Here is a 27,320-nt window from a genome sequence, read left to right as displayed (position 1 = left end):
TGCAGACATCTTTTCATGACTTATCTTGGAAACAGAGACAGAACACTAGTGTCAGTGTTCTATGACTTTTACAGTGTAGTTATACCATAGGCATATGTGGTGATGCTACTGAAGATAGTAGCCCAGCAAACACACAACATTTTACAGAAAATGTTTAAAACTCGGGATATAAAGGGTATAAACGTTTTCATAACATTCAGAAAATATTTTTGCCGTGAAGCAAAATATTCGAACAGAAAATTATTTAACTATAGTAGTTAATATATTGACAAATCAATTTTAATAGTGTTATTAAAACGTTTTGAATATTTAACGTTTTAAAAACACATGTGTTTGCTGCGATGATAGTGAATTTGCTATCCACTGAAGATCACCTACTCGACTCCTAGCATGGTAGTGAATTTGCTATATCTCACGATATTGAAGATAGCATGCATGGCAATAAATTTGTTATCTACTGAAGGTGAATGGTAGTGAATTTACTTTGCACTGATGATAGCATGATAGTGATTTTTTTATGGCACATGGTAGTGAAATAATAGTGGTGAAATTGACATCTACTGAAGATAGCATGGTAGTAAAATTGCTATCTTCTGAAGATAATATATAACATGGTTGTGAATTTGCTATCTACTGAAGATAGCATGGATATAAATTTGCAATCAACTGAAGATAGTATGGTTGTGACTTTTCTGAACTTGCTACAGTTTAGGTATAGCATTGTAGTGAATTTGCTATCTATTGAAGATGGTATTGTCGTGTATTTGTTATTTATTTTTACTTCTATTGGGATTTTTTTTGATCTACTGAAGATAGCATGGTATAGGAAAATTACATGCTAGGTAGCATCGTATATACTGACTTTCTTGGCTTTCTTTCTTTCTTTTTTCTTTCTTTGTTTGTTTGTTTGTTTCTTTCTTTCTTTCTTTCTTTCTTTCTCTCTTTCTTTCTTTCTTTCTTTCTTTCTTTCTTTCATTCTGTCTTTCTTTCTTTCTTTCTTTCTTTCTTTCTTTCATTCTTCTTTCTTTCTTTCTTTCTTTCTTTCTTTCTTTCTTTCTTTCTTTCTTTCTTTCTTTCTTTCTTTCTTTCTTTCTTTCTTTCTTTCTTTTTTCTTTCTTTCTTTCTTTCTTTCTTTCTTTCTTTCTTTCTTTTTTTCTGTACTTTTCTTTCTTGCCAAGTTTCTGAACATTACAATCATGTACAAGTTGAAGTTTCTGAACATATAAAATACAGCATGGTGAAGAAGGGCACGCGTGATTAAAAAATCTCTTAATTTAGCACAACAAGAACCTGTAAGTACAATATGGCAACGGGCAGCAAACAGCTGACCTCGAGATTTCGATCGATGGTCACGACGCACGCGCGGACAATTAAAAAGTTGAACTTCCGGGGTCGATGCCCTGGCCATGGGGCGCATTTGTTTACATTGAAGAGGAGCAGGCACGAATACGAAGTCAGCAGAAGAATAATAAATTACTTGCAAGTTTCACCCATTAATGTGTAAGTTCAGAAATATACACTCTGTATATACATACTATACATGTATATCTTTCTCTCTATTTTGTGCACATGTGGCTTTTACTATAGCGTTTTGATTTTTAGTGGCGGGATGCTTGAAATGTCATGAAAGTGGAACCAAATTCTGAATTAATTTCATGACACATGCATGCATGTTCATGAATGCACCCATGTTCATACATACTCACAATATAACGACGTTTCTGATTGGATTTGCGCCCTTTTTTGCTGGTCATAAATACCGTTTATGGTTCCAAGCCTGAGGGAGAAGCCCTACCAAGAAAGACTTGAAGAACTGAACCTGTATCCCTTGGAGATCAGGCGACTGAGAGGTGACTTGATCGAGGTCTTCAAAATTCTCAACGGCTTGGAAGATATCCACCCAGATCAGTCCCAGAACAACGCCAAATATGGATTAAAAGACCTTTGACCTTGGATGTACAACAGCATGTTATGATCTAATGGGAAACTGTGCACATCAACAAACACCATTTCTATCAAAAAGGCAACGTCTGATATAATTTGAAACCACATAAATTACTAGAGTTGGTTCTTCTCTTGGATTTGGACCAAGCTTTAGAATATCGAATGTTGCGTTTTGAAATAAAACAAACCAGAAATTTATCACCCATTGTAAAAGATATGACACATGTACCGAATACATGTACATACATTGGCTGACCTTGTGGATTTCTTGGCCCAGCCATGCTAACCACATAAGGAGATTATACGATTAACCTAGTGCAGCTATTGTCATAGCAGGGTATTATTATGTAATACTCCTGATCCATATTGTCTCAAAGCTTGCGCGCGCGTTTGTAAAATCCCAACAATTTGACAAAAAACAAATGCAGAAATTTTTTTATTTCAAAAAAAAAATTTTTTTTTGTTTTTTCCACAAAAAATCAGCGAAAATCAGATTTTTTTCTCAAAATACCATGAAAAAAAATCGGGAATAACAATTTAAAAAAAAAAATATCGCATTTAGCATTTGTTTTTAAATTTCTCGTGAGCTTTGAGACAAACCTTTTTTTTTTTTTTGCCTTATAAGTAGCAGAGTGAATACTACTCCCAGCAAATGTTTAGAATTTAGAAGTAGAGCTTTAACCTCTCATTTTAATTTCAAACAAAAAGGTACAGTGGCGTAGTGTCATAGGGGCACAGAGCGGTGTTTTTGAGCTCAATTGCACCAGAGCTCCTACAGCTCTCCTCAACAACATTTCAGGAGTACAATTTACTGAGCTCCTCACTGCTTGAAATCCTGTTTTAATTTTTACAGATATTAAAAGATTGAGCTCCTAAGAAAACTCAGAAGAGTGATTAACAGAGCTTCCGCAATTTTCAAAGATGAAGGCCTGTGGTACAGGGGGGGGGGGCATGTGCCCCCAATCTATCTGAATTTTTTTAAAATCCCATAGGAAAATGACCGAAAACCGGCTTGTGCCCCCTAATCAGACCCGGTGTCCCCTCAATCATGGTCGATGCCCCCCCCCCCGATATGGTGACCCATGCTATGCCACTGAAAAGGGAAACAAATCTGGAAATGATATCAAGTCTTTTATAAAGGGTGGTGAATAGTATGGCCCAAAGATTTTTGCCAGGTCAAAGGGGGGGGGGGTCACCCCACCCCCATATTACCCATACCCTCAAATGTATACAGAGAAGTCAGTGAAAGTGGAGTGAAGAAGACTGATACTTTGGAATACATAATTATGATTATGTTAAAACTTGATTAAAAACAAAAAGCAAGATAATTATACTTTAATGAATGTTATGTGTGTTTGTGACATTATATTGGGGCTAGAGAGATACCCAAATAGAATGAACAAAAGTGCATAAGCAATGGTAAAAAAGGCTGCTTATTTATAAATGTGACATGATCACTAATATTGTTTTTGATATATTGGCAAAAACAGTGTTCAAATTCTTTTGTTTTATATTGTTTTCAGCCATTGATAACCAGGGACAGGCGATTTGCGCGGAACTTTTTTTCCGCGTAATTCCGCGCAATTGGCTATTTTTTTCCCTATGGGCAGGGATACATGATTTGCACTGAAAAAAGAGTTCCGCGCAATTTGCTATTTTTTTCCGCGCAAATCGCCTGTCCCTGCTCATAACTCGGTAACCAAATGTCCAATTTTGATGGGGTTTGCATCAAAATGTAGCATTTGTAAACTGCCAGAAAATGATGTAAAAAACTTCTTATTGAAAATTGCCGACATGGGACTCATTCCCCTTGATCATGTCACAAATATAATAAAACCTTGAAAATAATGAATAATGAAAAATCAATGCTGCCCAGTCAAAACATATAGATATATAAATCTGCAACAAATATGCAAAAAGGTGTGTGCCTGAGTTACTATAGTGACAGATGTGATCACTCATTCAGTGATTACACAGCGGTCTCAGGCATATACGAGTCCTGGGGGAGATAAATCCTCCAATATTTTGACAAGGGGGTATGGTCCACTATAACACCCCCCAAAAAAGTTGATGCCTGCATTATCCTCATAAGTCATATTTGGCCTATTTTTTGCCCTCTCTACAAATTTGTCACTTTTGCATCATATTTCCCCATTTTAGAAGAAAGGCAACATTTTCCCAGCACTTTGCAGCACGCATGGATACACTTATGCTGTTGCTGATAAACATATTAAAAAAAAGTCCAACCCACCCACCCCCATGTCAAAAAGAAATCTATGCCATTCAAGACAAAAAAATAAACTTATACTACTCAAGTACTGTCAGCTCTATTATTTAGTTCTTTAGAAAGGACTGTGAGATCATGGACGTACTATGGTGAGATTAACTTTAAATTACCGGTAAAGTAAAAAAGAGGCCAAGTAAAAAAACAAATATGTTTAGTGTGTCCCCTCCCGCTTCCTTTTTTGAAGATTCTTAAATTTTCTTTTTATTTTCTAAAATTTCAGTTATAACTTTGTTTGAAAAGTTCTATTGCCTTCTGTAGCTTTATAAATGTACACACTTCAGTAAAGTTTTGTGATCAGTAGAGGGCCAGGCCTAACCTACCAGGTATCGTAGTGCATTCAAAAACGGACCAAATCTAGGGATTTTCCAAAAAGAAAAAGCCCCTCCTCCTTCCGAATTTTTTAAAAACCAGAATGCTAAACAAACATGTATTTTTTTTTAATTCGGCCTTACTTGGTGGTGTCAGAGTAGATTGTATGGGTGAGCTCTCTCATCTGTAAATGCTACACCTGAGCACCCAGAAAGCTGAATTTATTTGTAAGGCCAAGTAAAATAAAATACAAGTTTCTCGTCCCCGCCCGCCTCCTTTTGGCCGCCGCCTCCTTTTTTTACTATTTACTATTAAAAAAAATTCAAAAAAAAAAAAAAAAAAAATCGATTTTTGTTGTTGTTTTTTTGAAAAAGTTTTTAACTGTTTTTCTTACCCTTGCACAAACTCTGACCCAACCCCCCAAAAGGGAATTATGGGTGAAATTGATTTCACCCCAAAATCAGACCTATATTTAGCTTTTAAACTTAGTAAATGCATGAATATATTAATAGTTTCAATTACTTTATTTACCCTCATCTCATGGCAATTTTTTATGGCTAATTATAGGAAGGAGAAACCTGTCACATAATTTTGGAAATTGAAAAAAAATTCTAAAATTCTAAAAATACTCCAAAAGTGCAAAAGCGTTTTTCTTCTGGATAAGAATTTTTTTCTTATGTGCAACAGCTTTTTTCTTGTTGGTTAGAAATTTGATAAATAGGCCCATGCATGCATTTTGTATATGATGACCTATTTATCAAATATCTAACATGCAATAAAAAAGCTGTTGCATGTAAGAAAAAAAATTCTTACCCAGAAGAAATAAGCTTTTGCGCTCGAATGTATTATTTTGGTATTTTTAGAAATTTAGAAAAAAATTTAAATTTCCAAAATAATATGAAAGGTTTCTCTTTTATTTTGTTAGCGATTAAAATAACAATTTCGATGAATTAAGGCAAAATAAAGTAATTTAAAAAAATTTTAACACATTCATGCATTTTAAAACATTAAATATAGGTCTGATTTTCAGGTGAAATCAATTTCTCCCCTAGTTCCCTTTTGGTGGTAAGGGCAAGGGTTTTGGAATAGGTTTTGGGTTAGTTTGGCTTGGGTGGGTGTATAATTGGGGATGGTTTCGAGTTTGTGTAAGAGTTTGGTAGGAAAACATTTAAAAAAATGTTCAAAAATTAAAAACAATGTTCGATATCGGTTTAAGTTCGGCATTGATTTCAAACCCGTATAAACCAGGAAATTGGGTATATCGAATATGCCTATTGTCAAGCTGAACAAATATACATTTTCACTGTTTTTGGATTTTGAAACATGCTTAGCAAGTGGACTAAAATGATACAAATCATTTGTTTGTCATACATTGCATCAGTATACTCAAATAGCACAATATCGGTGATTAAAATACTATTGAACAGCCATATTTAGCATGGCGGCCATCTTGGAAAAAATAGCAAAAAATTGAAAAATAGTAAAGCCCTGCCTCCTCCTTTTTTGAAAAAGTGGGGACGAGAAACTTGTTTCATTTTTTACTTGGCCTAAGTTTAGGCTTTGTGTAACCAATATAATGAACATTTATCTTAGAATATTTACTTTAAATCCTTCAAATACCAGTCCTTTAGAAAATGACTATATTTTAAGGAAGAGCATTACAGATGATTACACCAACTTTAAAAAGGGGCTGTTGGCTCAGGATTAGGATTTGTTTGTTTTTGTTTGGTTTAACAATGGCCAAATATGCAACCAATGTTTGTGACACATCCCTTTATGGTCATTTGTTAATACTTGTCACTAGAGAAGATACCTTAGCCTTCCCAGAATCCTTTGCAACATGATGCATCATCTCATCCACTAAATGACTGTACAGTTTTCTTTGTTTTCATGTTGAGAATAGACTGGTTAAATATAGGGGGATAGTCAAGAAATAAGGCCAAAAAATAAGATTGTTTGCTTGTACTCCAACGACCGACCCAAATCTGGAAAATCTGTACAAATGAATACTGACCCTATTTTGGAAATTCCAGAAAAAGTTTTTTTTTTGCAACATTTTTGAAAGTTTCTACACACTTCTAAATTGTTTTGAAAACATGAATGAACGGGAATACAGTAGAGAAATATCCCAATTCACAATTAAACTCCTGAAAAAAAGTTTGGAAACTTACCAAAATGGCTTTATATCCCAATTCACAACTAACTTCCTCAAAAAAAGTTTGGAAACTTACCAAAACGGCTTTATATCAGAATTATTTGAAATCTATTTCCATATTTCCATATTGTTTCATATCAATACAAGCATTGTTCTTTCCTGTCAAAAATGACACCAAAGTTGTGACCTTAACTTATTCCATTGTTGAGTAACTGTCTTTGAAAGCAAGGAGGTCTCAAACAAAATGTGCCAAATCTGTCATTGTCTGCACCATTTGCATCAGTAAACATGAGTAAGGAATACCACAATATTTTTGGCCTAAACAAGTTTTGGAAATCTGGAATGTAATCTATCAGTGGCTGGGGGGGGGGGTAGGAGGTTGACCCCAATAATTAGTGTTGTACCCCAGGGCCCCCAATAATTCATGGAGAAAAATTCATAATTTTAAGCTGAAATTCATAATTATAGGGTATTATTCATAACTATAGGGTATAATTCCTAATTTAAGCGACAATTTTTTATGGCTAATTATAGGAAGGAGAAACCTGTCACATAATTTTGGAAATTGAAAAAAATTCTAAAATTCTAAAAATACTCCAAAAGTGCAAAAGCGTTTTCTTCTGGATAAGAATTTTTTCTTATAGTGCAACAGCTTTTTTCTTGTTGGTTAGAAATTTGATAAATAGGCCCATGCATGCATTTTGTAGATGATGACCTATTTATCAAATATCTAACATGCAATAAAAAAGCTGTTGCATGTAAGAAAAAAAATTCTTACCCAGAAGAAATAAGCTTTTGCGCTCGAATGTATTATTTTGGTATTTTTAGAAATTTAGAAAAAAATTTAAATTTCCAAAATAATATGAAAGGTTTCTCTTTTATTTTGTTAGCGATTAAAATAACAATTTCGATGAATTAAGGCAAAATAAAGTAATTTAAAAAAATTTTAACACATTCATGCATTTTAAAACATTAAATATAGGTCTGATTTTCAGGTGAAATCAATTTCTCCCCTAGTTCCCTTTTGGTGGTAAGGGCAAGGGTTTTGGAATAGGTTTTGGGTTAGTTTGGCTTGGGTGGGTGTATAATTGGGGATGGTTTCGAGTTTGTGTAAGAGTTTGGTAGGAAAACATTTAAAAAAATGTTCAAAAATTAAAAACAATGTTCGGTATCGGTTTAAGTTCGGCATTGATTTCAAACCCGTATAAACCAGGAAATTGGGTATATCGAATATGCCTATTGTCAAGCTGAACAAATATACATTTTCACTGTTTTTGGATTTTGAAACATGCTTAGCAAGTGGACTAAAATGATACAAATCATTTGTTTGTCATACATTGCATCAGTATACTCAAATAGCACAATATCGGTGATTAAAATATATTGAACAGCCATATTTAGCATGGCGGCTATCTTGGAAAAAATAGCAAAAAATTGAAAAATAGTAAAGCCCTGCCTCCTCCTTTTTTGAAAAAGTGGGGACGAGAAACTTGTTTCATTTTTTACTTGGCCTAAGTTTAGGCTTTGTGTAACCAATATAATGAACATTTATCTTAGAATATTTACTTTAAATCCTTCAAATACCAGTCCTTTAGAAAATGACTATATTTTAAGGAAGAGCATTACAGATGATTACACCAACTTTAAGGGGGGCTGTTGGCTCAGGATTAGGATTTGTTTGTTTTTGTTTGGTTTAACAATGGCCAAATATGCAACCAATGTTTGTGACACATCCCTTTATGGTCATTTGTTAATACTTGTCACTAGAGAAGATACCTTAGCCTTCCCAGAATCCTTTGCAACATGATGCATCATCTCATCCACTAAATGACTGTACAGTTTTTCTTTGTTTTCATGTTGAGAATAGACTGGTTAAATATAGGGGGGATAGTCAAGAAATAAGGCCAAAAAAATAAGATTGTTTGCTTGTACTCCAACGACCGACCCAAATCTGGAAAATCTGTACAAATGAATACTGACCCTATTTTGGAAATTCCAGAAAAAGTTTTTTTTTTGCAACATTTTTGAAAGTTTCTACACACTTCTAAATTGTTTTGAAAACATGAATGAACGGGAATACAGTAGAGAAATATCCCAATTCACAATTAAACTCCTGAAAAAAAGTTTGGAAACTTACCAAAATGGCTTTATATCCCAATTCACAACTAACTTCCTCAAAAAAAGTTTGGAAACTTACCAAAACGGCTTTATATCAGAATTATTTGAAATCTATTTCCATATTTCCATATTGTTTCATATCAATACAAGCATTGTTCTTTCCTGTCAAAAATGACACCAAAGTTGTGACCTTAACTTATTCCATTGTTGAGTAACTGTCTTTGAAAGCAAGGAGGTCTCAAACAAAATGTGCCAAATCTGTCATTGTCTGCACCATTTGCATCAGTAAACATGAGTAAGGAATACCACAATATTTTTGGCCTAAACAAGTTTTGGAAATCTGGAATGTAATCTATCAGTGGCTGGGGGGTAGGAGGTTGACCCCAATAATTAGTGTTGTACCCAGGGCCCCCAATAATTCATGGAGAAAAATTCATAATTTTAAGCTGAAATTCATAATTATAGGGTATTATTCATAACTATAGGGTATAATTCCTAATTTAAGCGACAATTCATGTGAAATGCAAGCATCTCAAAAGACCCTCCCGCACCTTTTTGTCGAGAGCTATATCGCAGGGCTGTCAACTCTCACGCATTGGCCGTGAGTCTCATGCATTGGGTCACTTTCTCACGGTCTCACGCCAAGGTAGTATAATCTCATGCCGAGGTAGTAAATCTCACACAAAAAGCTGGAAAATGAGTAAAATCTCACGCATCGTCATGAATAATTTGTTGCTCCTACCCCCATTGGAGTCGGCAAATCCCAGTACGGCTCTGTCTCACGCCAAGCAATTCCAAAAAGTTGACAGCCCTGTATCGACCCATGATAGTAAATCAGGACATAACTTGAAATGGAAGAAATGCATTGTGGGAAGTGGAATGTGCGAGATATTGGGTTGTTCATCCCTAAATAAAAGCATCTCTAGAGGCTATTTATTGTCCCTGATTATAATGGCCCAGATTTGAAAACTAGATTTACAGAAATTCTTATGTAATCAGATCAAACTAACATGAGCAAGTTGAATAGCATGAAAAGGTGATCTTGCTTACATGATCAATATGCAATATGCAAGAGGTGTAAAAGGCAAGTGATTATCAGCTTTTGTCAATTCCATGCAAGACTGCACACAGGTGGTTGTAACAAGGGAAGTCAGGGAGTGGGTCAGTGCTCTGTACACACACACACACTCTTCATACATGGGATGACCAGGCACTCAGGCTTGTTGCTCCTGTTCTGATGACACCGTACTCAACATGGTATGCAGTACATGTAGATGGTTGAGGCATCATGATTATGTCTAGGAAAATTTCCTGATTATGAAATGTGCATGCAAGAAACCTCTGGATGATGAAGTACATAATGATGAAGATGTAAGTTTAATCTAGTCCGAATAATCAGACCCAGTACAAAATATTAATTTCTGACATGATCTTGCACTGGGTCTGAACTGTTTCCATATGAAATCTTGATGGCAAATTGGACAATAGAAGCACATGGTTCTACGTGACAGCTTTTTAATCCCTATTCAGGTTACGTGAATCACGCTATTGTGGACCATCCTTCTGATACTTGAGTGTTTGGACACGCTGAACGGTTTTTTGTCTACCTCTCTGTTTGTAAACAAACCAGGAGGTCGAAATCGTCCTCCTCACCGAATACGAAAGTCAGCGTAATAGTACGGCACTAAGTTTAATCATGAAAATGGCACCAACCTCCCTCATCATATTGGATAATGATCAGCATGTACGAGCTTAGATTCAAAACCCCTTACATCCACTTCAGCAATTTTGAGAAAACATAAAAAATCATCTAAAAATCACCGATACATATAAGAGGTTTGCAACAAAAGCAGTTTTTGGCGGATGCTCATCCTACCCAGGCATCCCGCCAAAAACTGCTTTTGTTGCATACCCCCTTATATCAATGATTTTTTTGATGATTTATTAAGGGCTGGGGTATGAACGTTTGGACAGTATTTATTTTGGGACATTAGAGCACATCAGACATATCGAATTGCATTCTGAATACGAAGAATGTCCTAATGATATCAAATAATTTTGATTTTTTTAAATTCGCAATTTAATACACATTTTATTGCAAATCATTAAAAATTGATATTTTTGATATTTAACAGTACTCGAAGTAAACTTTACAAATCTGATGATTTATACTTAAAGTGTATGTAGGTGGGATGAAAAACCCGACGATCAATTGAAAATTTTGACCTTTCAGATTGGAGATATGGATTTTTTTTCCCAAAACCCCAAAAAAAATAGGTCTTTTGGGAAAAAAATCCATATCTTCAATTTGAAAGGTCAAAATTTTCAATTGATCGTCGGCTTTTCCTCCCAGCTACATACACTTTAAGAATATATCATTAGATTTATATAATTTACTTCAAGGACTGTTATATATCAAAAATTTGAAAAATATAAAATTTTTATAATTTGTCATAAAATTTGTATTATATTGTGATTTTCAAAAAATGAAAATTATTTGATATCAGAAAGACATGCTTCGTATTCAGAATGCAATTCGATAGGTCTGAAGGTGCTCTCATGTCCCTCAAAAATACTGTCGAAACGCAAATAAACGCTCATCCTAGATCCCTTTCAAATTTCTGAAGTGGATGTAAGGGGTTTTGAAACTAAGCTCTTCATGTATACTTGTAATTATATGGTCATCCTTACTCGAGAACTCTAGCTTCAAATTTGCACACAATAGTTACGCATACTGCTGGAGTATGTTGCTATCGTTTTTGTCGGTCAGCGGTGGCAATTTTTGCAACAGATGTTACAATTTATTCTGTTCCATGTTGAAATTTTGAAGAAAGTTATTTTGATAAGTCTATCTTTTGAGTAAAGATTACCTATTTTGAACAGTCCAAAATTTTTTTGAAGTGCAATTTTAGCAACATTTTTGAAGCGATCAATTGCCCATCATGATCAACTGTGAAACTTCTGAAGCTTCCATTGCTTTACACCGTGTCGACTAATCTTACTAGATTTCAAATGCAAGGGTCTCTAGCCTCAAATGTGAAGCTCCCATCGGTGAGCAAATTCGTGGCTAAACTTCTCGAGCAACCCAACCCAGCAATTATTTTTTTGAAAGATAATTATTGATTGATTTTTATGTGAATTATTGATTGATTGCTTACTTTCTTGATTGATTGCAGAATAAAGAGTGATGGCAGACATGAGTACAACATCTGTAGCAGTAGCAGCTGCATTTGGCAGTCTTGGTCTACTGTGGCTGTATCGCCGATTAATGATGCATCGTGGGATTGCTAAACTACAGGATAAAGTGGTGCTTATTACAGGTGCTAGCTCTGGAGTAGGAGAAGGTTAGTAGAATGTCCCTCTTTCCCTGTCCCATCATGCACTACGTGTATGGGGCAATTTCAGAAAAGGTCATTAATTCAATCTGCCTTCAGAAGACATGAATCTGAATCTGAAGTGATGCTGCATAAAACACTCCTGATGCAGTCATACACGCATGATGCATGGAACAAGTTCAAAGCAAACGAGTCAATCAATATCACTTCAACTGGGGATTTCTTTTGTGCTTTATGCGAGCATCATGTCTTCTGGAGGCAGATTTGGACAAATGAAATGCCCTATTCCAGTAGTCACACTCTTCATCTCAGAACACAAGTTTGAACATGATGCATATATATAGACTCTTGCTGTTTGTATCGCTGTGCTGGTAGAGAAAATTAATGTTGGCAAGATAGGACATCCGGGCCCTACTCTGCCATATTTACCCTCGTACTCTTTGTCTCTCGTCTTAATAATTTTAGTAGGCAGGAAAGGCCTAGGATTGAACACAAATTTGATGTCACATTGGTCCATATTAATGTGACACCTTTCTATCGCCCCCCTCTCCTACTCAGTTCTGTCAGTGTTACTGGTTTTGTTTTGTCTTCATATTTCTTTAATTGTAATCTTTTGAATTATGAGGCTTTATCCTCTATCACTGTTACAATTTTTGGATTTTCTTAATTTATCTGTTTATTGGTTGTGGTATTTCAATCTCTTATGCAATTTGCCAACTTTATGCATATCGTATGATTTGAAAAAATAGGGTCTTTTGGTGACAGTCCAGATGCTGCAAACCTCGGCAAATTCCAACCTCTACTCTCTAAGAAAATGGGTCTAAGAAAATGAGCTAGTTTGACTTTTGGATTAGTTTTTTTTATTTATCTCAAAAGAGCTCAGTCAAATGTATAGGCTATGTGTTTCAAAAGATGTTTAAACTTTTGCAATTTTGTTTTATTCACCTAGCTTGTGCTCATGCCTTCTATAAAGCTGGTTGTAAAGTAATCCTATGTGCAAGGAGAGTTGATGAATTGGAACGGGTCAAAAAAGATTGCTGTGTTACTAAGACGGTGAGTACGCATGTAAAAACGAAATCAAAAGTGCATATAGGGGGCCTACCTGGGCCAAGCAAAATTTACTGTTAAACTTTCAAACTTATAGGACAAGACTAATTACTGCTGTTAGGGTTAGGATTGGGGATGCTGAGATTGCCATTTTCTTGGCAAAATTTCACATTCCACACTTGAAAAGAATACCCCAAGACTTGTTACGATGTTCTTCTTCTTGACTTTATGAAATTGAAGAAAAAATTAGTAATAAAGTTATAAGAGTTCAAGACTTTGACAGTTCTTATATCCCAACTTTAGAAGATCTGAAACTTTCATGACAACATTGCCCTGGACAGTCTGCGCCCTGGAATATTGAATATCGCGAGTTGAGAGATGGCTGTTATAATTTGGTCTTTCTTTTTATGGTTAATATTAGGTTGCTATAAATAAAACCATGTGATTCGTGCTTGATAATTTTTTTTTCTTGTATATATAAGGCATAATGTTATGATTGCCAGAGATTTCCTTTAACCCTAACACTGACCCATGCTTTTTGGTATCGGAAGTCAAAGAAGATCCGAATTTTTCAAGAAGAAGAATTTTTGACTTGGCACCCCCGGGATTCAAACCTTTGACCCCCTGCATGCCAAGCACACGGTCGCGGACCGGTAGCTGCACGGGTTATTGCTGCCCGGCCAGCAATTCCGTGAGCATATCACACTTCGGGTGATTGTGTCATTGCAGACCCTGGGATGCATGCAAGTTATGAATTTTTCATCATGGTATTTTGTGGTTTTTACTGGTGTTAGGGTTAGAAGACACTCTAATCTGGAAAAATACATCTTACCTAACCTTAACACTGACCCATGCTTTTTGGTGTCGGAAGTCAAAAGAAGATCCGAATTTTTCAAGAAGAAGAAGAATTTTGACTTGGCACCCCCGATTTGAACCTTTGACCCTCGCATGCCAAGCACACGGTCGCGGACCGGTAGCTGCACGGGTTATTGCTGCCCGGCCAGCAATTCCGTGAGCATATCACACTTCGGGTGATTGTGTCATTGCAGACCCTGGGATGCATGCATGTTATGAATTTTTCATCATGGTATTTTGTGGTTTTTACTGGTGTTAGGGTTAGAAGACACTCTAATCTGGAAAAATACATCTTACCTACCCATGCTTTTTGGTGTCGGAAGTCAAAAGAAGATCCGAATTTTTCAAGAAGAAGAAGAATTTTTGACTTGGCACCCCCGGGATTTGAACCTTTGACCCCTCGCATGCCAAGCACACGGTCGCGGACCGGTAGCTGCACGGGTTATTGCTGCCCGGCCAGCAATTCCGTGAGCATATCACACTTCGGGTGATTGTGTCATTGCAGACCCTGGGATGCATGCATGTTATGAATTTTTCATCATGGTATTTTGTGGTTTTTACTGGTGTTAGGGTTAATAAACTATACACTTGTCTCAACTGGATTTTCATTGGATAGGTTATGGATAGCGTAGGCATTTTTCAGGATGTCCAAGATTGCCACCACTAGATAAAATAAAAATAGATTTACCCCAAAAGATAAAATAAATAATAAAAAAATAAATGTTGGCATTTATTCAGTGCCTTTCGCATGTATCAAAGCGCTCTACATGTACATTTATTCCGCTTTTGTCTAGAAGGCATGCTCATACCTTTGGGCGGCACGTAGTGGACAATATTCATAACAACTACCCATTTCACCCCTGGGTAGAGGTAGGCAATTGAGGTGCACTAACTATAGCTAAAGCACCACATTACAGAATGTAATTGGAAATTAGTTTACATTGTATCTGCTCCTCATTTAATCTCAATTTCAGAAAACGAAGACCTACCCACCCAGAGTATTTCCATTAGATCTCGCAGACCTTGATAGTATACCAGGCAAAGCGGAGGAAGCCCTCTCCTTACATGGGAGTGTAGATATACTCATCAACAATGGTGGCATCAGTTACCGGGTGTTGCTATGGAAACCACTTTGGAAGTTGACCAGAGGCTTATGACCGTTAATTATTTTGGTTCTGTTGCCATGACCAAAGGTGAGTTGAAAGCTTTTTTGGAAACTTTTTATTTGTGATTTACTTTCTTATTCAATGGAATAAACAGATGTGAAAATATTGATCTAAATGGCCATCAACTTTGCACTGGATTGTCACACCTTGGGACTAAAATAGCATTCCACAGCATTTTCTGGTGATGGCTTGAAATTGGAAGATCAATTTGATCTTAAGGTAGACTAGGTATTGTTGTTCGAAAGCAGCCAAAAAAAAAATGATTTTCATTATCTAATTTCTAAATCAATATAATATTGAAAAATAACACTTTGGTGTTTTGCAAATACTACAAATCATATACTTTGAAAACTTGATTTATTGTTGTGAATGAGTTATGTAAATTTTACAAAAGTGTTGTTGTTGCAGCCCTCTTTACAACATAACTCAAGAACCACAAGACTTATAAAAGTATGTCTGATTTTTGAATTCTTCTACACACTCGCTATGAAATGATCAATGTAATTTTTGCCAAAGCTCACTACCATTTGCAAGATGCTGTGAACTACCAAATTGCAATAGTTAAAAATAGTTGATAACCTTAAGGGTACTACACCCCTGACCAATTTTCTGCCTGTTTTTGCATTTTTCTCAAAAATTATAGCACATTGGTGACAAGTAAGAGTATGTATATTATAGGGGCAAGGACTACAACTACTGCACTGGAAATTTTATTTCAGCACAGACAACAGTTGTGGAGTTACAGTCAAAAATGAGGGGAAACCAATATTTGATCAATAAATCAATAACTACTTGCCTTGAGTTGCTGAATTTTCAGTGCAGTAGTTGTAGTCCTTGCCCCTATAATATATGTATCTTACTTGTCACCGATGCACTATAATTTTTCAGAAAAATGCAAAAATAGGCACAAAATTACCAGGGGTGTAGTACCCCCTTACAGCATTTGTATGCATGTAGAAAATGTCAATCTTTCACATCCAATGCATGGTGGGTGATTCAAGAATAAAAAAATCAGGTTGTACATTTACTAGCCACCTGTATATCCATATCTGTTGCAATTGTCATTTTCAAAGCTCTCTCGTAGTACAATGTATGTAAATTAGCCAATGAACTGCGATATTATTAACCATGGGCACATTCTCCGATAAAGCGTTCAAGTTTGTTCTCTGGAATTGCAAAATTCCAACCACGAAGAATTCATGAAAATCATTCAGAATCAATAAACTTTAATAGTTTCAGAGCACAAAACAATGCATGGGTGATTTTTCAACAATACTTAATTTTTGAGCAATATTGCTTGTACGCATTGGGCGCATCCAGATATTTTTGGCTCACCCCCTAAAGAAGACATGGGAAAATCTTAATCTTTTTTAAGATCTGACCTCGTAAATCATAAGACAAATGAAATAAGAAAAAAACAAAGGAGAGATCATAGCCAGCAGTAGTACATAGAGTATCATGCCTCACGGATTTCATCACAGTCTTACCTTAGCACGCTGGTAAGCAGCGTTTGAGATGGTGTTAATCGATAGTCGATAACCGATAATCAATGATCAATCAGCTATGAATATTTAATTGGATTCTAAAAATAATGATCACGGACTCTCATGTTCAAGTGTGTGTGTGTGTGGGGGGGTGTATACCCCCCTCGCATGTTGGTGCTCGCAATTGCTGAGGATTTAAAGCTTTTTCCCCTAAAGAAGACATGGGAAAACTCAAACTTATTGGGAATCCCATGTCTTCTTTAGGGTAGGTGCCGTTAATTTCTGGAATAGCCCATTGGAGGTAATGTATCAGTGGTAACGTATCTGTGAAGCCCCCTCACACTTTTGTCTTAATCATGCAAGTGTAAAAACTTACCGACTTAATACCCATACTTGATCAGTCATCACCCAATGTACTAAAGTCTGTTATGGTATTTGGCTTCATTTATCACAGCGTTTTTTCCGAGTGGAGTAGAATTTAGGTAACATATCTGTGACGACATGAACGTAACGTCAGGATTTTTTGCCATTAATAGACCTGATTTTTTTTACTTTGAAACCATTGTGTTATGTACCACATATAATATAACTATGGAGCCTGCTTGATCCATCACATATGAGAACATTCATATAGCTAGTTATTTTGACAGATTGCTATCCATTAAAAATATGGTAACATATCTGTGAACAATATTATTGGCGACATAGTCTCAAAGACCTGTTGGAAAAATTTAATAACCTGCGTTGTGATGTTTTATACTTTATAATTAAGGCATGATACCAGCTAATGAAAAGTACCTACAGGGTGTCCCCAAAAAAAAGAGGCCCCTCATTGCGCCCTCTTTTTCTCCTATTTCTGAAAAGTTTATCAAATATATTTTGGTATGTAAAGAAACCTTGAGTTGTTAGCTTTAATAAACCAAAACAATTATCTCAATCGGCTCACAACTTTTGAAGATATGCTCTTTTTTAAAGAAATGTACCCGTTTTTCACTCTGTCCACGGAGAAGGTTTGGCTACTTCAAGATTGAAAAGGAGTACACATACCATGCATGAATATCAAACATTCCTTAATGATAACTTTATAAAATAACTTTATTTATGGAATGGGCTTTACTGGTGGGTTTATGGGCAATGGATTTTGTTAATAGTGTCATTAATTTGTGGGTAAAATGGATGCGAATGGGACTTCTTTTGCTTTACTTGCAATTACTTATTTTTCTTGGCCTTTTTGTTTTATTATGTTTCTTACTTTCTTACTTTGTTGTTTCTTGCTTTCTGTTTTTTATTTACAACATAAGTCATTTCTCTTTTTAGGATAAAAGGTAGCCCTAAAAGGCTGTTTGGTTTGTCTTTGGTTCTTCTGAAGTGAGTTTACTGTGCTGCTCTGCCCTTTACCAGGTTGCCTCCTTGGCGAATACAGGTTTCAGCCCTGGTCCTCATTGCATCAATTGCGTTGCGTACCATCCTTGTGTGCCGGATACTTGCGAATTCATTCAGTAATACGTTTGCAAAGATCTTGGATTTTGCCACAAAGGAAAAAAGATCAAGTGGTGTGAGGTCTGGATATCGTGCAGGCCACTACACAGCATGAGCCATCCCAACCACTCTGTTTGCTATCCGTGGACAGAGTGCAAAACGGGTACTTCTATTCAAAAGAGCATATCTTCAAAAGTTGTGAGCCGATTGAAATTATTGTTTTGGTTTATAAAAGCTAACGATGAAAGGTTTCTTTACATACCAAATATATTTAATCAACTTGTCAGAAATAGGAGAAAAAGATGGCGCAATGAGGGGCCTCTTTTTTTTTGGACACCCTGTATAATCCATTATGCGCGCATGTATAGCGAACAGGGACACATTATACGGAACGCACCTTGGCTGGCGACATGGAGGAAAACAATGGATATGCATAATCAGCTTTATTGTTTTATACTTTCTAGGCATGTTACAACCTTAAGCTCCACACATTTTATGAAGCAACTCCTAAGTATTAGTTCTATTAATAAAAGTCATTTTTTTCTAACGAAACAAGTCTGAATACGACTTGAAACTATGGGCGACACAGATTTGGCTTTTTGAACACTTTATCAGAGAATGTGCCCATGGTAAAGTGGAAATATTTCTCATTTGAATGTCGACATTTGTCAGAAAAATATATTTTGTGAAATGCTGGGATCTCTGTGTAACTGGGAAGAAAACTTCAAACTGATATTTGAAGACTATTCTTAAAACATTGAATGCAAATTTTTTTTTAAATTTATTTTGATCTCCTTTCAGCTTTACTTCCAAGTATGGTGTCAAGAAAGAATGGATTTATTGTTGCAGTCAGTAGCATTCAGGGAAAAATGGCCATACCTTACAGGACAGCATGTAAGTAACACCATAGGCACTACTACTGCCTTTCTTGCACAGCTACTGATTGGACCAGCTCAAACCCAAAGTTGGCTAAAAATAGGCCACCCTAATTTTGGACCAGATTGAATCTGCACACAACCAGTGCATCATGGGGGAACGTGGCAAGACTGCACATGTGTACAGTGGATTTTCTGTGCTTTCTACTTTTGTGTGATGTCAGCCCGACCACTTACATCTATATATACATGCTCGTATATATGGTTGAACACATATCATAACTATAAGGCAATAGAACCAAATTAGTTCAATCTTTCGATCGACCATCGATACTTGGTTGATACTTACTATTTATGAAATCAATTAATTGACCATTATTATTATTAATTGTGATAACTTATAAAAATTTAAATTTAGCATTAATTCTGATTAATTAGTTCATTAATAACAAGCATTGACGCAGCATCAACGGTCAATCCAAAGATCGCACAAATTTATTTCTGGTGCCTACATCGATTACTTCTTTACATCAACACCAGTTGTCCTAAATATGTCAATACTTATTTGTTTGTTTTTCAGATACGGCATCTAAATTTGCTATGCAAGCATTCTTTGATTCACTGAGAGCAGAAGTCGCAGACCTGGGCATCAATGTATTAGTTGTCAGCCCAGGTTACATCAAAACTGCTTTGTCTCTTAGTGCTGTCTTGGCAGATGGTTCCAAACACGGAGGTAAGTTGCACGTCCGAATTTTCTCTAGTCCGAATATAGAATAAGGGTAATGCTGGTTTCATACTACCATGGCGCTTGCCGCTGAGCAGTGCGAATGTGTGATGCATGCGCATTGCAGACAAACGGACGCAATCAAGGCAATCATTGGTTGATACGTCATACCGCTTGCCACAGTGGCAAGTGGCAGGAAAGTCTGGTAGGGGCATTAGGGTTCAAGTTTAGGGTTATGGTTAGGGTTAGCGAACCTTATTCTATATTCGGACTAAGGAACCTTATTCATTATTCGGATTTGCGAACCCGATATTCCAACTAGCGAACCTTTTTCAGAATTCGGACTAGTGAATTGTAAATTAAGTGTTTGGATTAGCGAACCTTCGGACTAAGGAGCCTTTGAACTCAGTGTCTGTTCAGGCTATATGTACATCAAGACTGCTTTATCACATAGTGCTTTGGATTAATTGCATCAGCTGTCAGTCCAGGCTACACTTAGGACAGAGCCTGAAGTTCTCTGTTTGCTAAAGCCTAACTGGAGAATATAAATTTTGTCACAAGTCAGAAATGACATTTGTAACTTTATTTTTGTTTTGCAGGAACACATCTCATATTGATTTCTCCAAACAATGTTGCTCCTTTATGATAAGTTCAGTGTGTATACTTCAATGTGCACAGTCAAACACAGACTAAAAATATGGTGAAATTCAGAAATTGTGTTCACTAAATTTTATTTTCATTTCTCCAGTTATGGACTCAACAACAGCCAGAGGGATGTCACCTGATTATGTTGCTAGGAGGATACTGAAGGCTATAGTCGGGAAAGAACAAGACATCATGATGGCACCCATACATCACAAACTATCGGTTTATCTACGAGTACTAACACCGTCGCTCTTCAACTGGATCATGAGGATACGCGCCAGAAGCGGCATGGCTGCAGAGAATTGAGCATGGCAACTCAGGGAGTATGGACCAATTTCACTAACATGTTGATTAAACATTTTACTACTAACACTAATATTGTAAACAAGTGCTAAATAAGCATTCATTTGTTGTGTGACTGCAGGATGATAATGTGCTCATACATGCATTAGGTACCATTACCATCAGCTTAAGGTGTGCAGAGGCCTTGTGGGCCTGGCATGGAGTACTATAATTCACTACGGTGTTTTTTCAATGAAGCTTGTTCTTTTTATTGATAACATACTGAAGGTCCAATTGTATGGGACTTGATGAAGACAATGATGATAATGTTGCCCAATTTGTTGTGATGAGGTTTGGACCAGCATACTACAAAATGAGAAATTTGAATTGATACAAAGGGTATCTGTATCGGCTACCTATATTTTGGTCATGACCAAAGGTTCATGCATGTATATATGTTGATATGTTCCCTATATATCACACCTTGGTCTGGGGCGGACATTTTAAAAATGAATTTAGAAGAGCAGCAACGATATCACTTGCATTACATTCCAGATGTTAAATCTACATCATATGCAAAATTTGAGGAAATTCGCACGAGTCCGTTTTATTTTAGGGCCATTTGTCTATAACTTGTCTTTACATGTAGCCCTATGGAGAGAGTGCCCGTTGAGGGCGCTATAACCCCCATTTTAGGAACAAAAATGTGATAAAAAAAAACGGACTTGTGCGAATTTTCTAAAATTGTCAGAGTATGTAGTATGAACATGTAGAAATATAATCAAGTAGTTGCCCTACCTGCTCTTCTCCAAAAAAATAAAAAGTTCTATACCTCAATGATAATGAAACCTAGGTGATATCAATTCAAATATTAACTTTCATATTGATACTCCCTTTATTCTGGATTGTGTTGCATGTGAAATTAATAACTTGAGATGGTCTACATGTATTACATCAACATGAAACAATTTGTTGACCAGTCACATCACAAATGGTGAACTTTGCAAGATAAAAAAAACCAAGGTTGAGAAAATACTCCCATACTAAGTGAAAACAAATCATGATTTTTATAATTTCTTTTTTCAAGCACAATTTCATATATATATTGAAAAGCAGTTAAGTTCCCTGTTGTGATGTGACTTGTTCAGCAAGAATTTTGCATGCAGCTGTTAAATGTTATTTCACCCTTGTGCTATCACACATTGAACCTTCTCAAGTTTTCAGTAGCTGAATAATACTTATATGCCCCTATTCAGTTAAGATTTGATTTACATAATGAAACTTGATGGGTTGAAGGAGGTGTGCTGCTTTATTATGTTAGAATCATCAACTCTCATCACCTTTCAATTACTTTTGAGAGACGGGAGTTTAGAACCAGGGTTCGGTGGCAAAAACTGGCAAAAACTGTTTTTGCCAGTTTTTGCCCGGTTTAAACCGGCAAAAATGGCAAAAACTTGCATATTGTCACTCAAATATTAAAAAGTAACACAGAAAGCTCATAAACAGTAACACACAACTTTTAATGAATCATTCAACATATTATTTGTCTCATCAATTCCTTAAAATGAAAAAGTTTTGAATTTGATATATGCCACGTTTCGGTTACATGCACTTGAGCAATGAAAACGCCGCTGCCTTTAATTTCTCATGTTACTTAATTACAAAATCTGGCTTGTTACACTCAGGAAATTATATTTGTAACTTAATAATTTGTTTTGAGATGAAAAAACTGAACTATAAATCACTTTTTTTAGTTTTTGCCATTTTTGCCGGCAAAAACTGTTTGCCAAGCAGTTGAAACCGCGGTTTTTTCCACCTGCGGCAAAAACCTGCGAACCCTGTTTAGAACTGCAGTCTTTGAAACTGGAAACCATCTTGGTAGATAATTGGCCATCAACAGTTTGGCCTTCAATTATGTTACGTAAAACACTTTTGTAATATGCTTTCATTAGTCTACAGGTAGAAAATGCTGACAAGTTACATTTGGCACAACGTGCATTGTGCACTACTGTATACTATGGCAAACCTATTACATTGGCATTATTACATTGGCATTAGGTTTTCAAGATGATATACTAATGAGACTGTACTCAGAATGTAAAATCAAAATCAAAATGAATGTAAACTTTTCATTGTGCTACAACTCGCAACCACCAAAAACTGTTTGAAAAGCAACAGCAAGACATTTATGGATAATCTGACATGGGCCGGCCAAATACTGCTTAATTCTACTTATCATGTTTATATTATATAATCTTCACCTAAATCTCATTCACTGTCACTTTGTTAACATACAAATGTGAGGAGTCAACAACGGAATATAGTTGTCAATTCTTTTATATAACTTAAGTTGTGCAAAGTTTTACTGAAAATCATGAGTTGCCGTGGTAAAATATGCAAATTTGTGATGCATGTACTTTATCAATTTGTGGAGCATTTGGGCAGTGTACATTTTGTACAGTAGGGACCTAAATAACTAAATTGCAAGAAACCTTTTACGCCTCTAAACAACTTGGAATAAAAATGAACTTTCTCAGCCACTTGATAAAACAAACAAAAAATTCTGTGAAAAGGTTTCAAACCAAAGATACAGCAACATCCTAATATCTTCAGTTTTCATTGTTAAATTTGTGCATAATGTAAAAACTAAAATTGCAATAACAATAATGAAAATATGTATGTAAATATAACTAAAAATTATGTTTTTGTAATAAAGATCAAGTTCCAACAGTACAAATGCTATGTATCACCTACTTCATGGCTTCTGAACAAGATGCATAGTTCTTACTAAAAGTTATAGTTATAGTCCTGGTGAAGTCAGAGACGCATCTGACGAAAGCTTGACCACTTGCACAGGGACCAGTTGGCAGCACCAGTATTCTGGTGTGCACTCATAGAGATACTCGTTAACTTATTATGAATTCCCATCAAGAAACCCCTTCTACAATGTACATGTACTTATTAGTTCTTCGTCTGGGAACATTTCTCATCTCATCTCATCTGGTATATTCAGCAAGACATCTTCAAACTGCGTAAAACTCTGAATGATGCTTGCAATATAATTTTTGCTTTTGGCCTGGTTGTAGTGCTCCTTGACTGCATGTTTGAAACTCTCTAAACTGGTATAATTAACTGCCGATGGAGGAAGTTTGTTCCACTCTTTGACTGTTGTCGGAAAGAAAGTCTTTCTAGACCTCTCCTAACCTAAAATGCCCTAAACCCCAACTGTAACTATTTTTTGGACTAATGTAGGTACTTAGATGTCAAAATAATGTGCCGTCATTATGATATCGATAATTTAACAAACCATTTTTTTCTCATGCAAGATTCTCCAAAATGTTCCCCCAAAATGAGCTTCTACAATTGAATCAGTAAATAATGACATTATTTCTTTGATCGGTTTGTAGCACAATACAAAAAAGGAGAAAGCAATTACTTGGCATGGTTTTATACGGGGCACACATTTGAAAAAATAGCATAGAACACATTTTTGGTGTCTTTTACATGGTGCGTAAAAAGGATATAAATGAAGGATTTTCAAATGGATTCTAAAACTTTGTATAAACACCCAAAAATAATGTAAAGCTACATCCAACGTACCAACATTTCTCTCACAGCGATATTTAATTGCTGAGAAAACTTGATTTTAGAGAACAACTTTATTATGTATTTCTTTGTTTAACCTTAATATAACTTGGCCATTGAAAGTTGATTGCAAAAGTGACCGTACACCACGAATGAGCCGTAAATGTCCTCAATTGTATTCTGAGTTACAGTGTAAAATGGGCATGAAGGTCATATTCATAGTATTTCAATTTGGTGCTACGTGTATCTTATTAAATGAGATACACGTAGCACCAAATTGAGGTACCTATGAATAAGACCTTCATGCCCATTTTACAATGTAACTCAGAATACAATTGAGGACATTTACGGCTCATTCGTGGTGTACGGTCACAAATAAGGAACCAGCAAACTGCAGACCACTCCACCACCCTGAGTCACTATGCAAGTCCAGTCAAGTAAAACTAATAATGACACAAGCCACAATGCATGAATAATATTAAACAAGTTAAAAACAAGAAAAAACAAGGTTCCACTGACACTTGTGCATCTTGGTTACTTGTCCCTTTCAGGTATGTGTTCATTCCTGCAACAAAGGCTGCTGTGCCCTTATTGGCCCATAACATCTTCGACACCTCATTCCTATTCCACAGGTATTCGTTTAAGCTGAAACCCCTGGGGTTTGGCAATTTTTCGCGTCCGGCACCTCTTTTCCAAAAGACCTACATGCACAAAAAGAGGGAAATGAAAAGATGATATCAATGTCGTAAAGTTGAACTAGTAAAACTACAGTACTTTTTTCCTCCAAAAATGACCCATTGTTGCCATTTTGATCAAGGTCCAATTTGAATGAAGCAAAACTATTCAAAAGTGCTCAATTTCATGTACTGAAATCAAGGAAAATGAGCAATATAACATGGAAATCACTAATTTGATTAGAACAGTCCAACCACCATTGTGGTATCCTATTGTACTGTTAAGCGGCTAAATAGGGTGATTTCTCATTTACTTTGAATGGGCGGTCTCGCACATATTTTATTTGAGCACACAAGTTATTGTCTAAAATTATAATTCAGTTTTCCTGCACGTACCAGAACATCTTTCTCTCGAGTCTTGCCCGTAAAAACTTAGATGGGAAAGATGTTCTTTGGGAAGTAGTAGTTATATTTATGCAAACGCATATTTCATTATTCATGCAAGATATTTCAATAGAATGTTGTTTTTCTTCAATGTACTTCTCTGCCATCACCCCATGTACGTCACCATTCCTCGTAAGGCAAGAAATAGTAGAGTTGTTGTAGCATTTGCACCAATCACACTGGGTCAATTGCATACCCAGTGGGCGTATCTGTTGGAAGCATGATAGTACTGGTCATCAGTTTGGTCAAGGAGTGTGCCAACCTCATACTGGATTTCCCCACAGCTTTATAGTTTCTCTGTTAGAATTACCAATTGTATTTGATGGTGGCGACCTTCTACTGCAAGGCCGCAGGTCCGAAGGACTGAGGCCGGTAGCTCCCATCTCCGCCGGACCGCCGTAAGCGAGTTTGTTTTTATAGGGCCCCGCAGGGCAATAAAGCCGCTTGATACTAACACATTAAATCATTAGGAGCAATTGAATCATAAACCAGACAGATATGCTTAACCATGCACACATCAAAACATCAAAACATTAAATTAATCAAATCATAGGCCTCTACTTTATTTTTATTTCTGCAAGTGTGGTGTTGAGCTGGATTTGAACCAGCATCTCATGATGCGTTCTGCTTGAACTATCAACACTTTTATTTGCAGTATTTTTATTTGGTTTGTACTTTATGTACCTTTTCAAGTTCTTTGGCATTTATTAATTTGCATTGCATTATGATTAATATATGCTTTAATTAGAATTTAATTCTTCTTCGTTATGTATTTGTCTGTGACAATTTGTGCTACCCATTGGTTTCTGGCATTTTTACTGATCTCTCGTATCGACCAACGGTCAGCATTCATGTCGCTCCACCGCAGCTCGTTGTTTGTGAATATGAGAAGGTGAGGTCTTGTGTCCCAGATTATGGTTGAAGAATCGTACTTTGTACTACTGAATTTGCCGTTCTTGGGTTTCTCTAGGGCGCCTAGGTTTATATAACTTTGTTGCGCCTTTGGGCAGTCGCAAACGACGAGCTGCGGCGATTCGCACTTGCTTGCGATGCGGAACATGTCTTTGCTTTTGCCTGTGTCCATGGTGAGGGTTGTGACTGGGTTCAAGTCCTGCAGTAGATGAGTGAAGTAACTTTTGCCTGCGCCTCCGTTGCTATCGATGTAGCAGATGATTTTACGTTGGTGAGGCATCTGCTGCAGTTCTTGGTACAACTCCCTCTGCCATGGACCCAGGCCGCGGGCCAGGTGGTCTTCTGCGCGGTCTTTGCGTTCTTGTTTTCTTTGTGCTTCTCTCTTCGATTTTGCTACTCTTTCTATCTGCCTTAGGCTTTTGCAGGTTGCTATCCCAGAATCGACTTCGTAGATCTGGCTTAGTGTCTGTCCGTCCGCTAGCATGTTTATTCTTTCGTCTGTTACTGAGTCGTCTGCTGACATGTTGGCTGTGAATTCAAATAGGCTTTGGTTTGCTCGTTTTGCCGCCTTTGCTGCACCTTTTCTTTGGTTTATGCTCGACCATTTGCCGAGGGTATGAGATCTTCCTTCTGGTAGTGCTATTTTTTCCCTGCTTCCTCTACCCTGCAGGCCTCGATGTATGCTTGGGAGCCGAGAAGGTTTCTTGTGGCGAGAATGCGTTTTTTGTTTCGTGAATTTCCCAAAACCTTGGAAGTGAGTGCGTCCTGCTTTCTTTCCAACCTCTTCTTGGTAGTGTAGGAATTCTACATCATGTTCCCTGGGTTTGACAGTCTGGAGTCGTTGGTGGTTTGCTTCCATGTTGCTTTGTATTGTGAACATGTACGCTCGTGAGAGTGCAGGTTGTTTAGTGGATCTTTTTGTACTTGGCATCTTTGGAAAAGTTGGGCTAGACTTTGTGCTGGTAGGTATTGTAGATTTGGGTAGTGGACTTACTCGCTT

General features: G+C 36.5%; 1 protein-coding gene across 1 annotated transcript; it reads left to right on the top strand.

Moving 5' to 3' along the window:
- Positions 1-1,392: 1,392 nt before the first annotated feature.
- Positions 1,393-23,363, top strand: LOC140164699 (dehydrogenase/reductase SDR family protein 7-like). The gene is given in 8 exon segments (XM_072188053.1): positions 1,393-1,500; positions 11,990-12,157; positions 13,098-13,201; positions 15,025-15,154; positions 15,157-15,243; positions 18,981-19,073; positions 19,635-19,787; positions 20,527-23,363. Coding segments are annotated over 7 exon segments (927 nt in total). The 5' UTR covers positions 1,393-1,500; positions 11,990-12,000; the 3' UTR covers positions 20,730-23,363.
- The last annotated feature ends 3,957 nt before the right edge of the window (positions 23,364-27,320 follow it).

The sequence above is a fragment of the Amphiura filiformis genome, chromosome 11 (assembly GCF_039555335.1).
Source record: "Amphiura filiformis chromosome 11, Afil_fr2py, whole genome shotgun sequence".
In the NCBI taxonomy this organism is placed as follows: Eukaryota; Metazoa; Echinodermata; class Ophiuroidea; order Amphilepidida; family Amphiuridae; genus Amphiura; species Amphiura filiformis.
The sequence above is the reverse complement of the archived record's forward strand: the minus strand, read 5'-3'. Positions and strand labels throughout refer to the sequence as shown.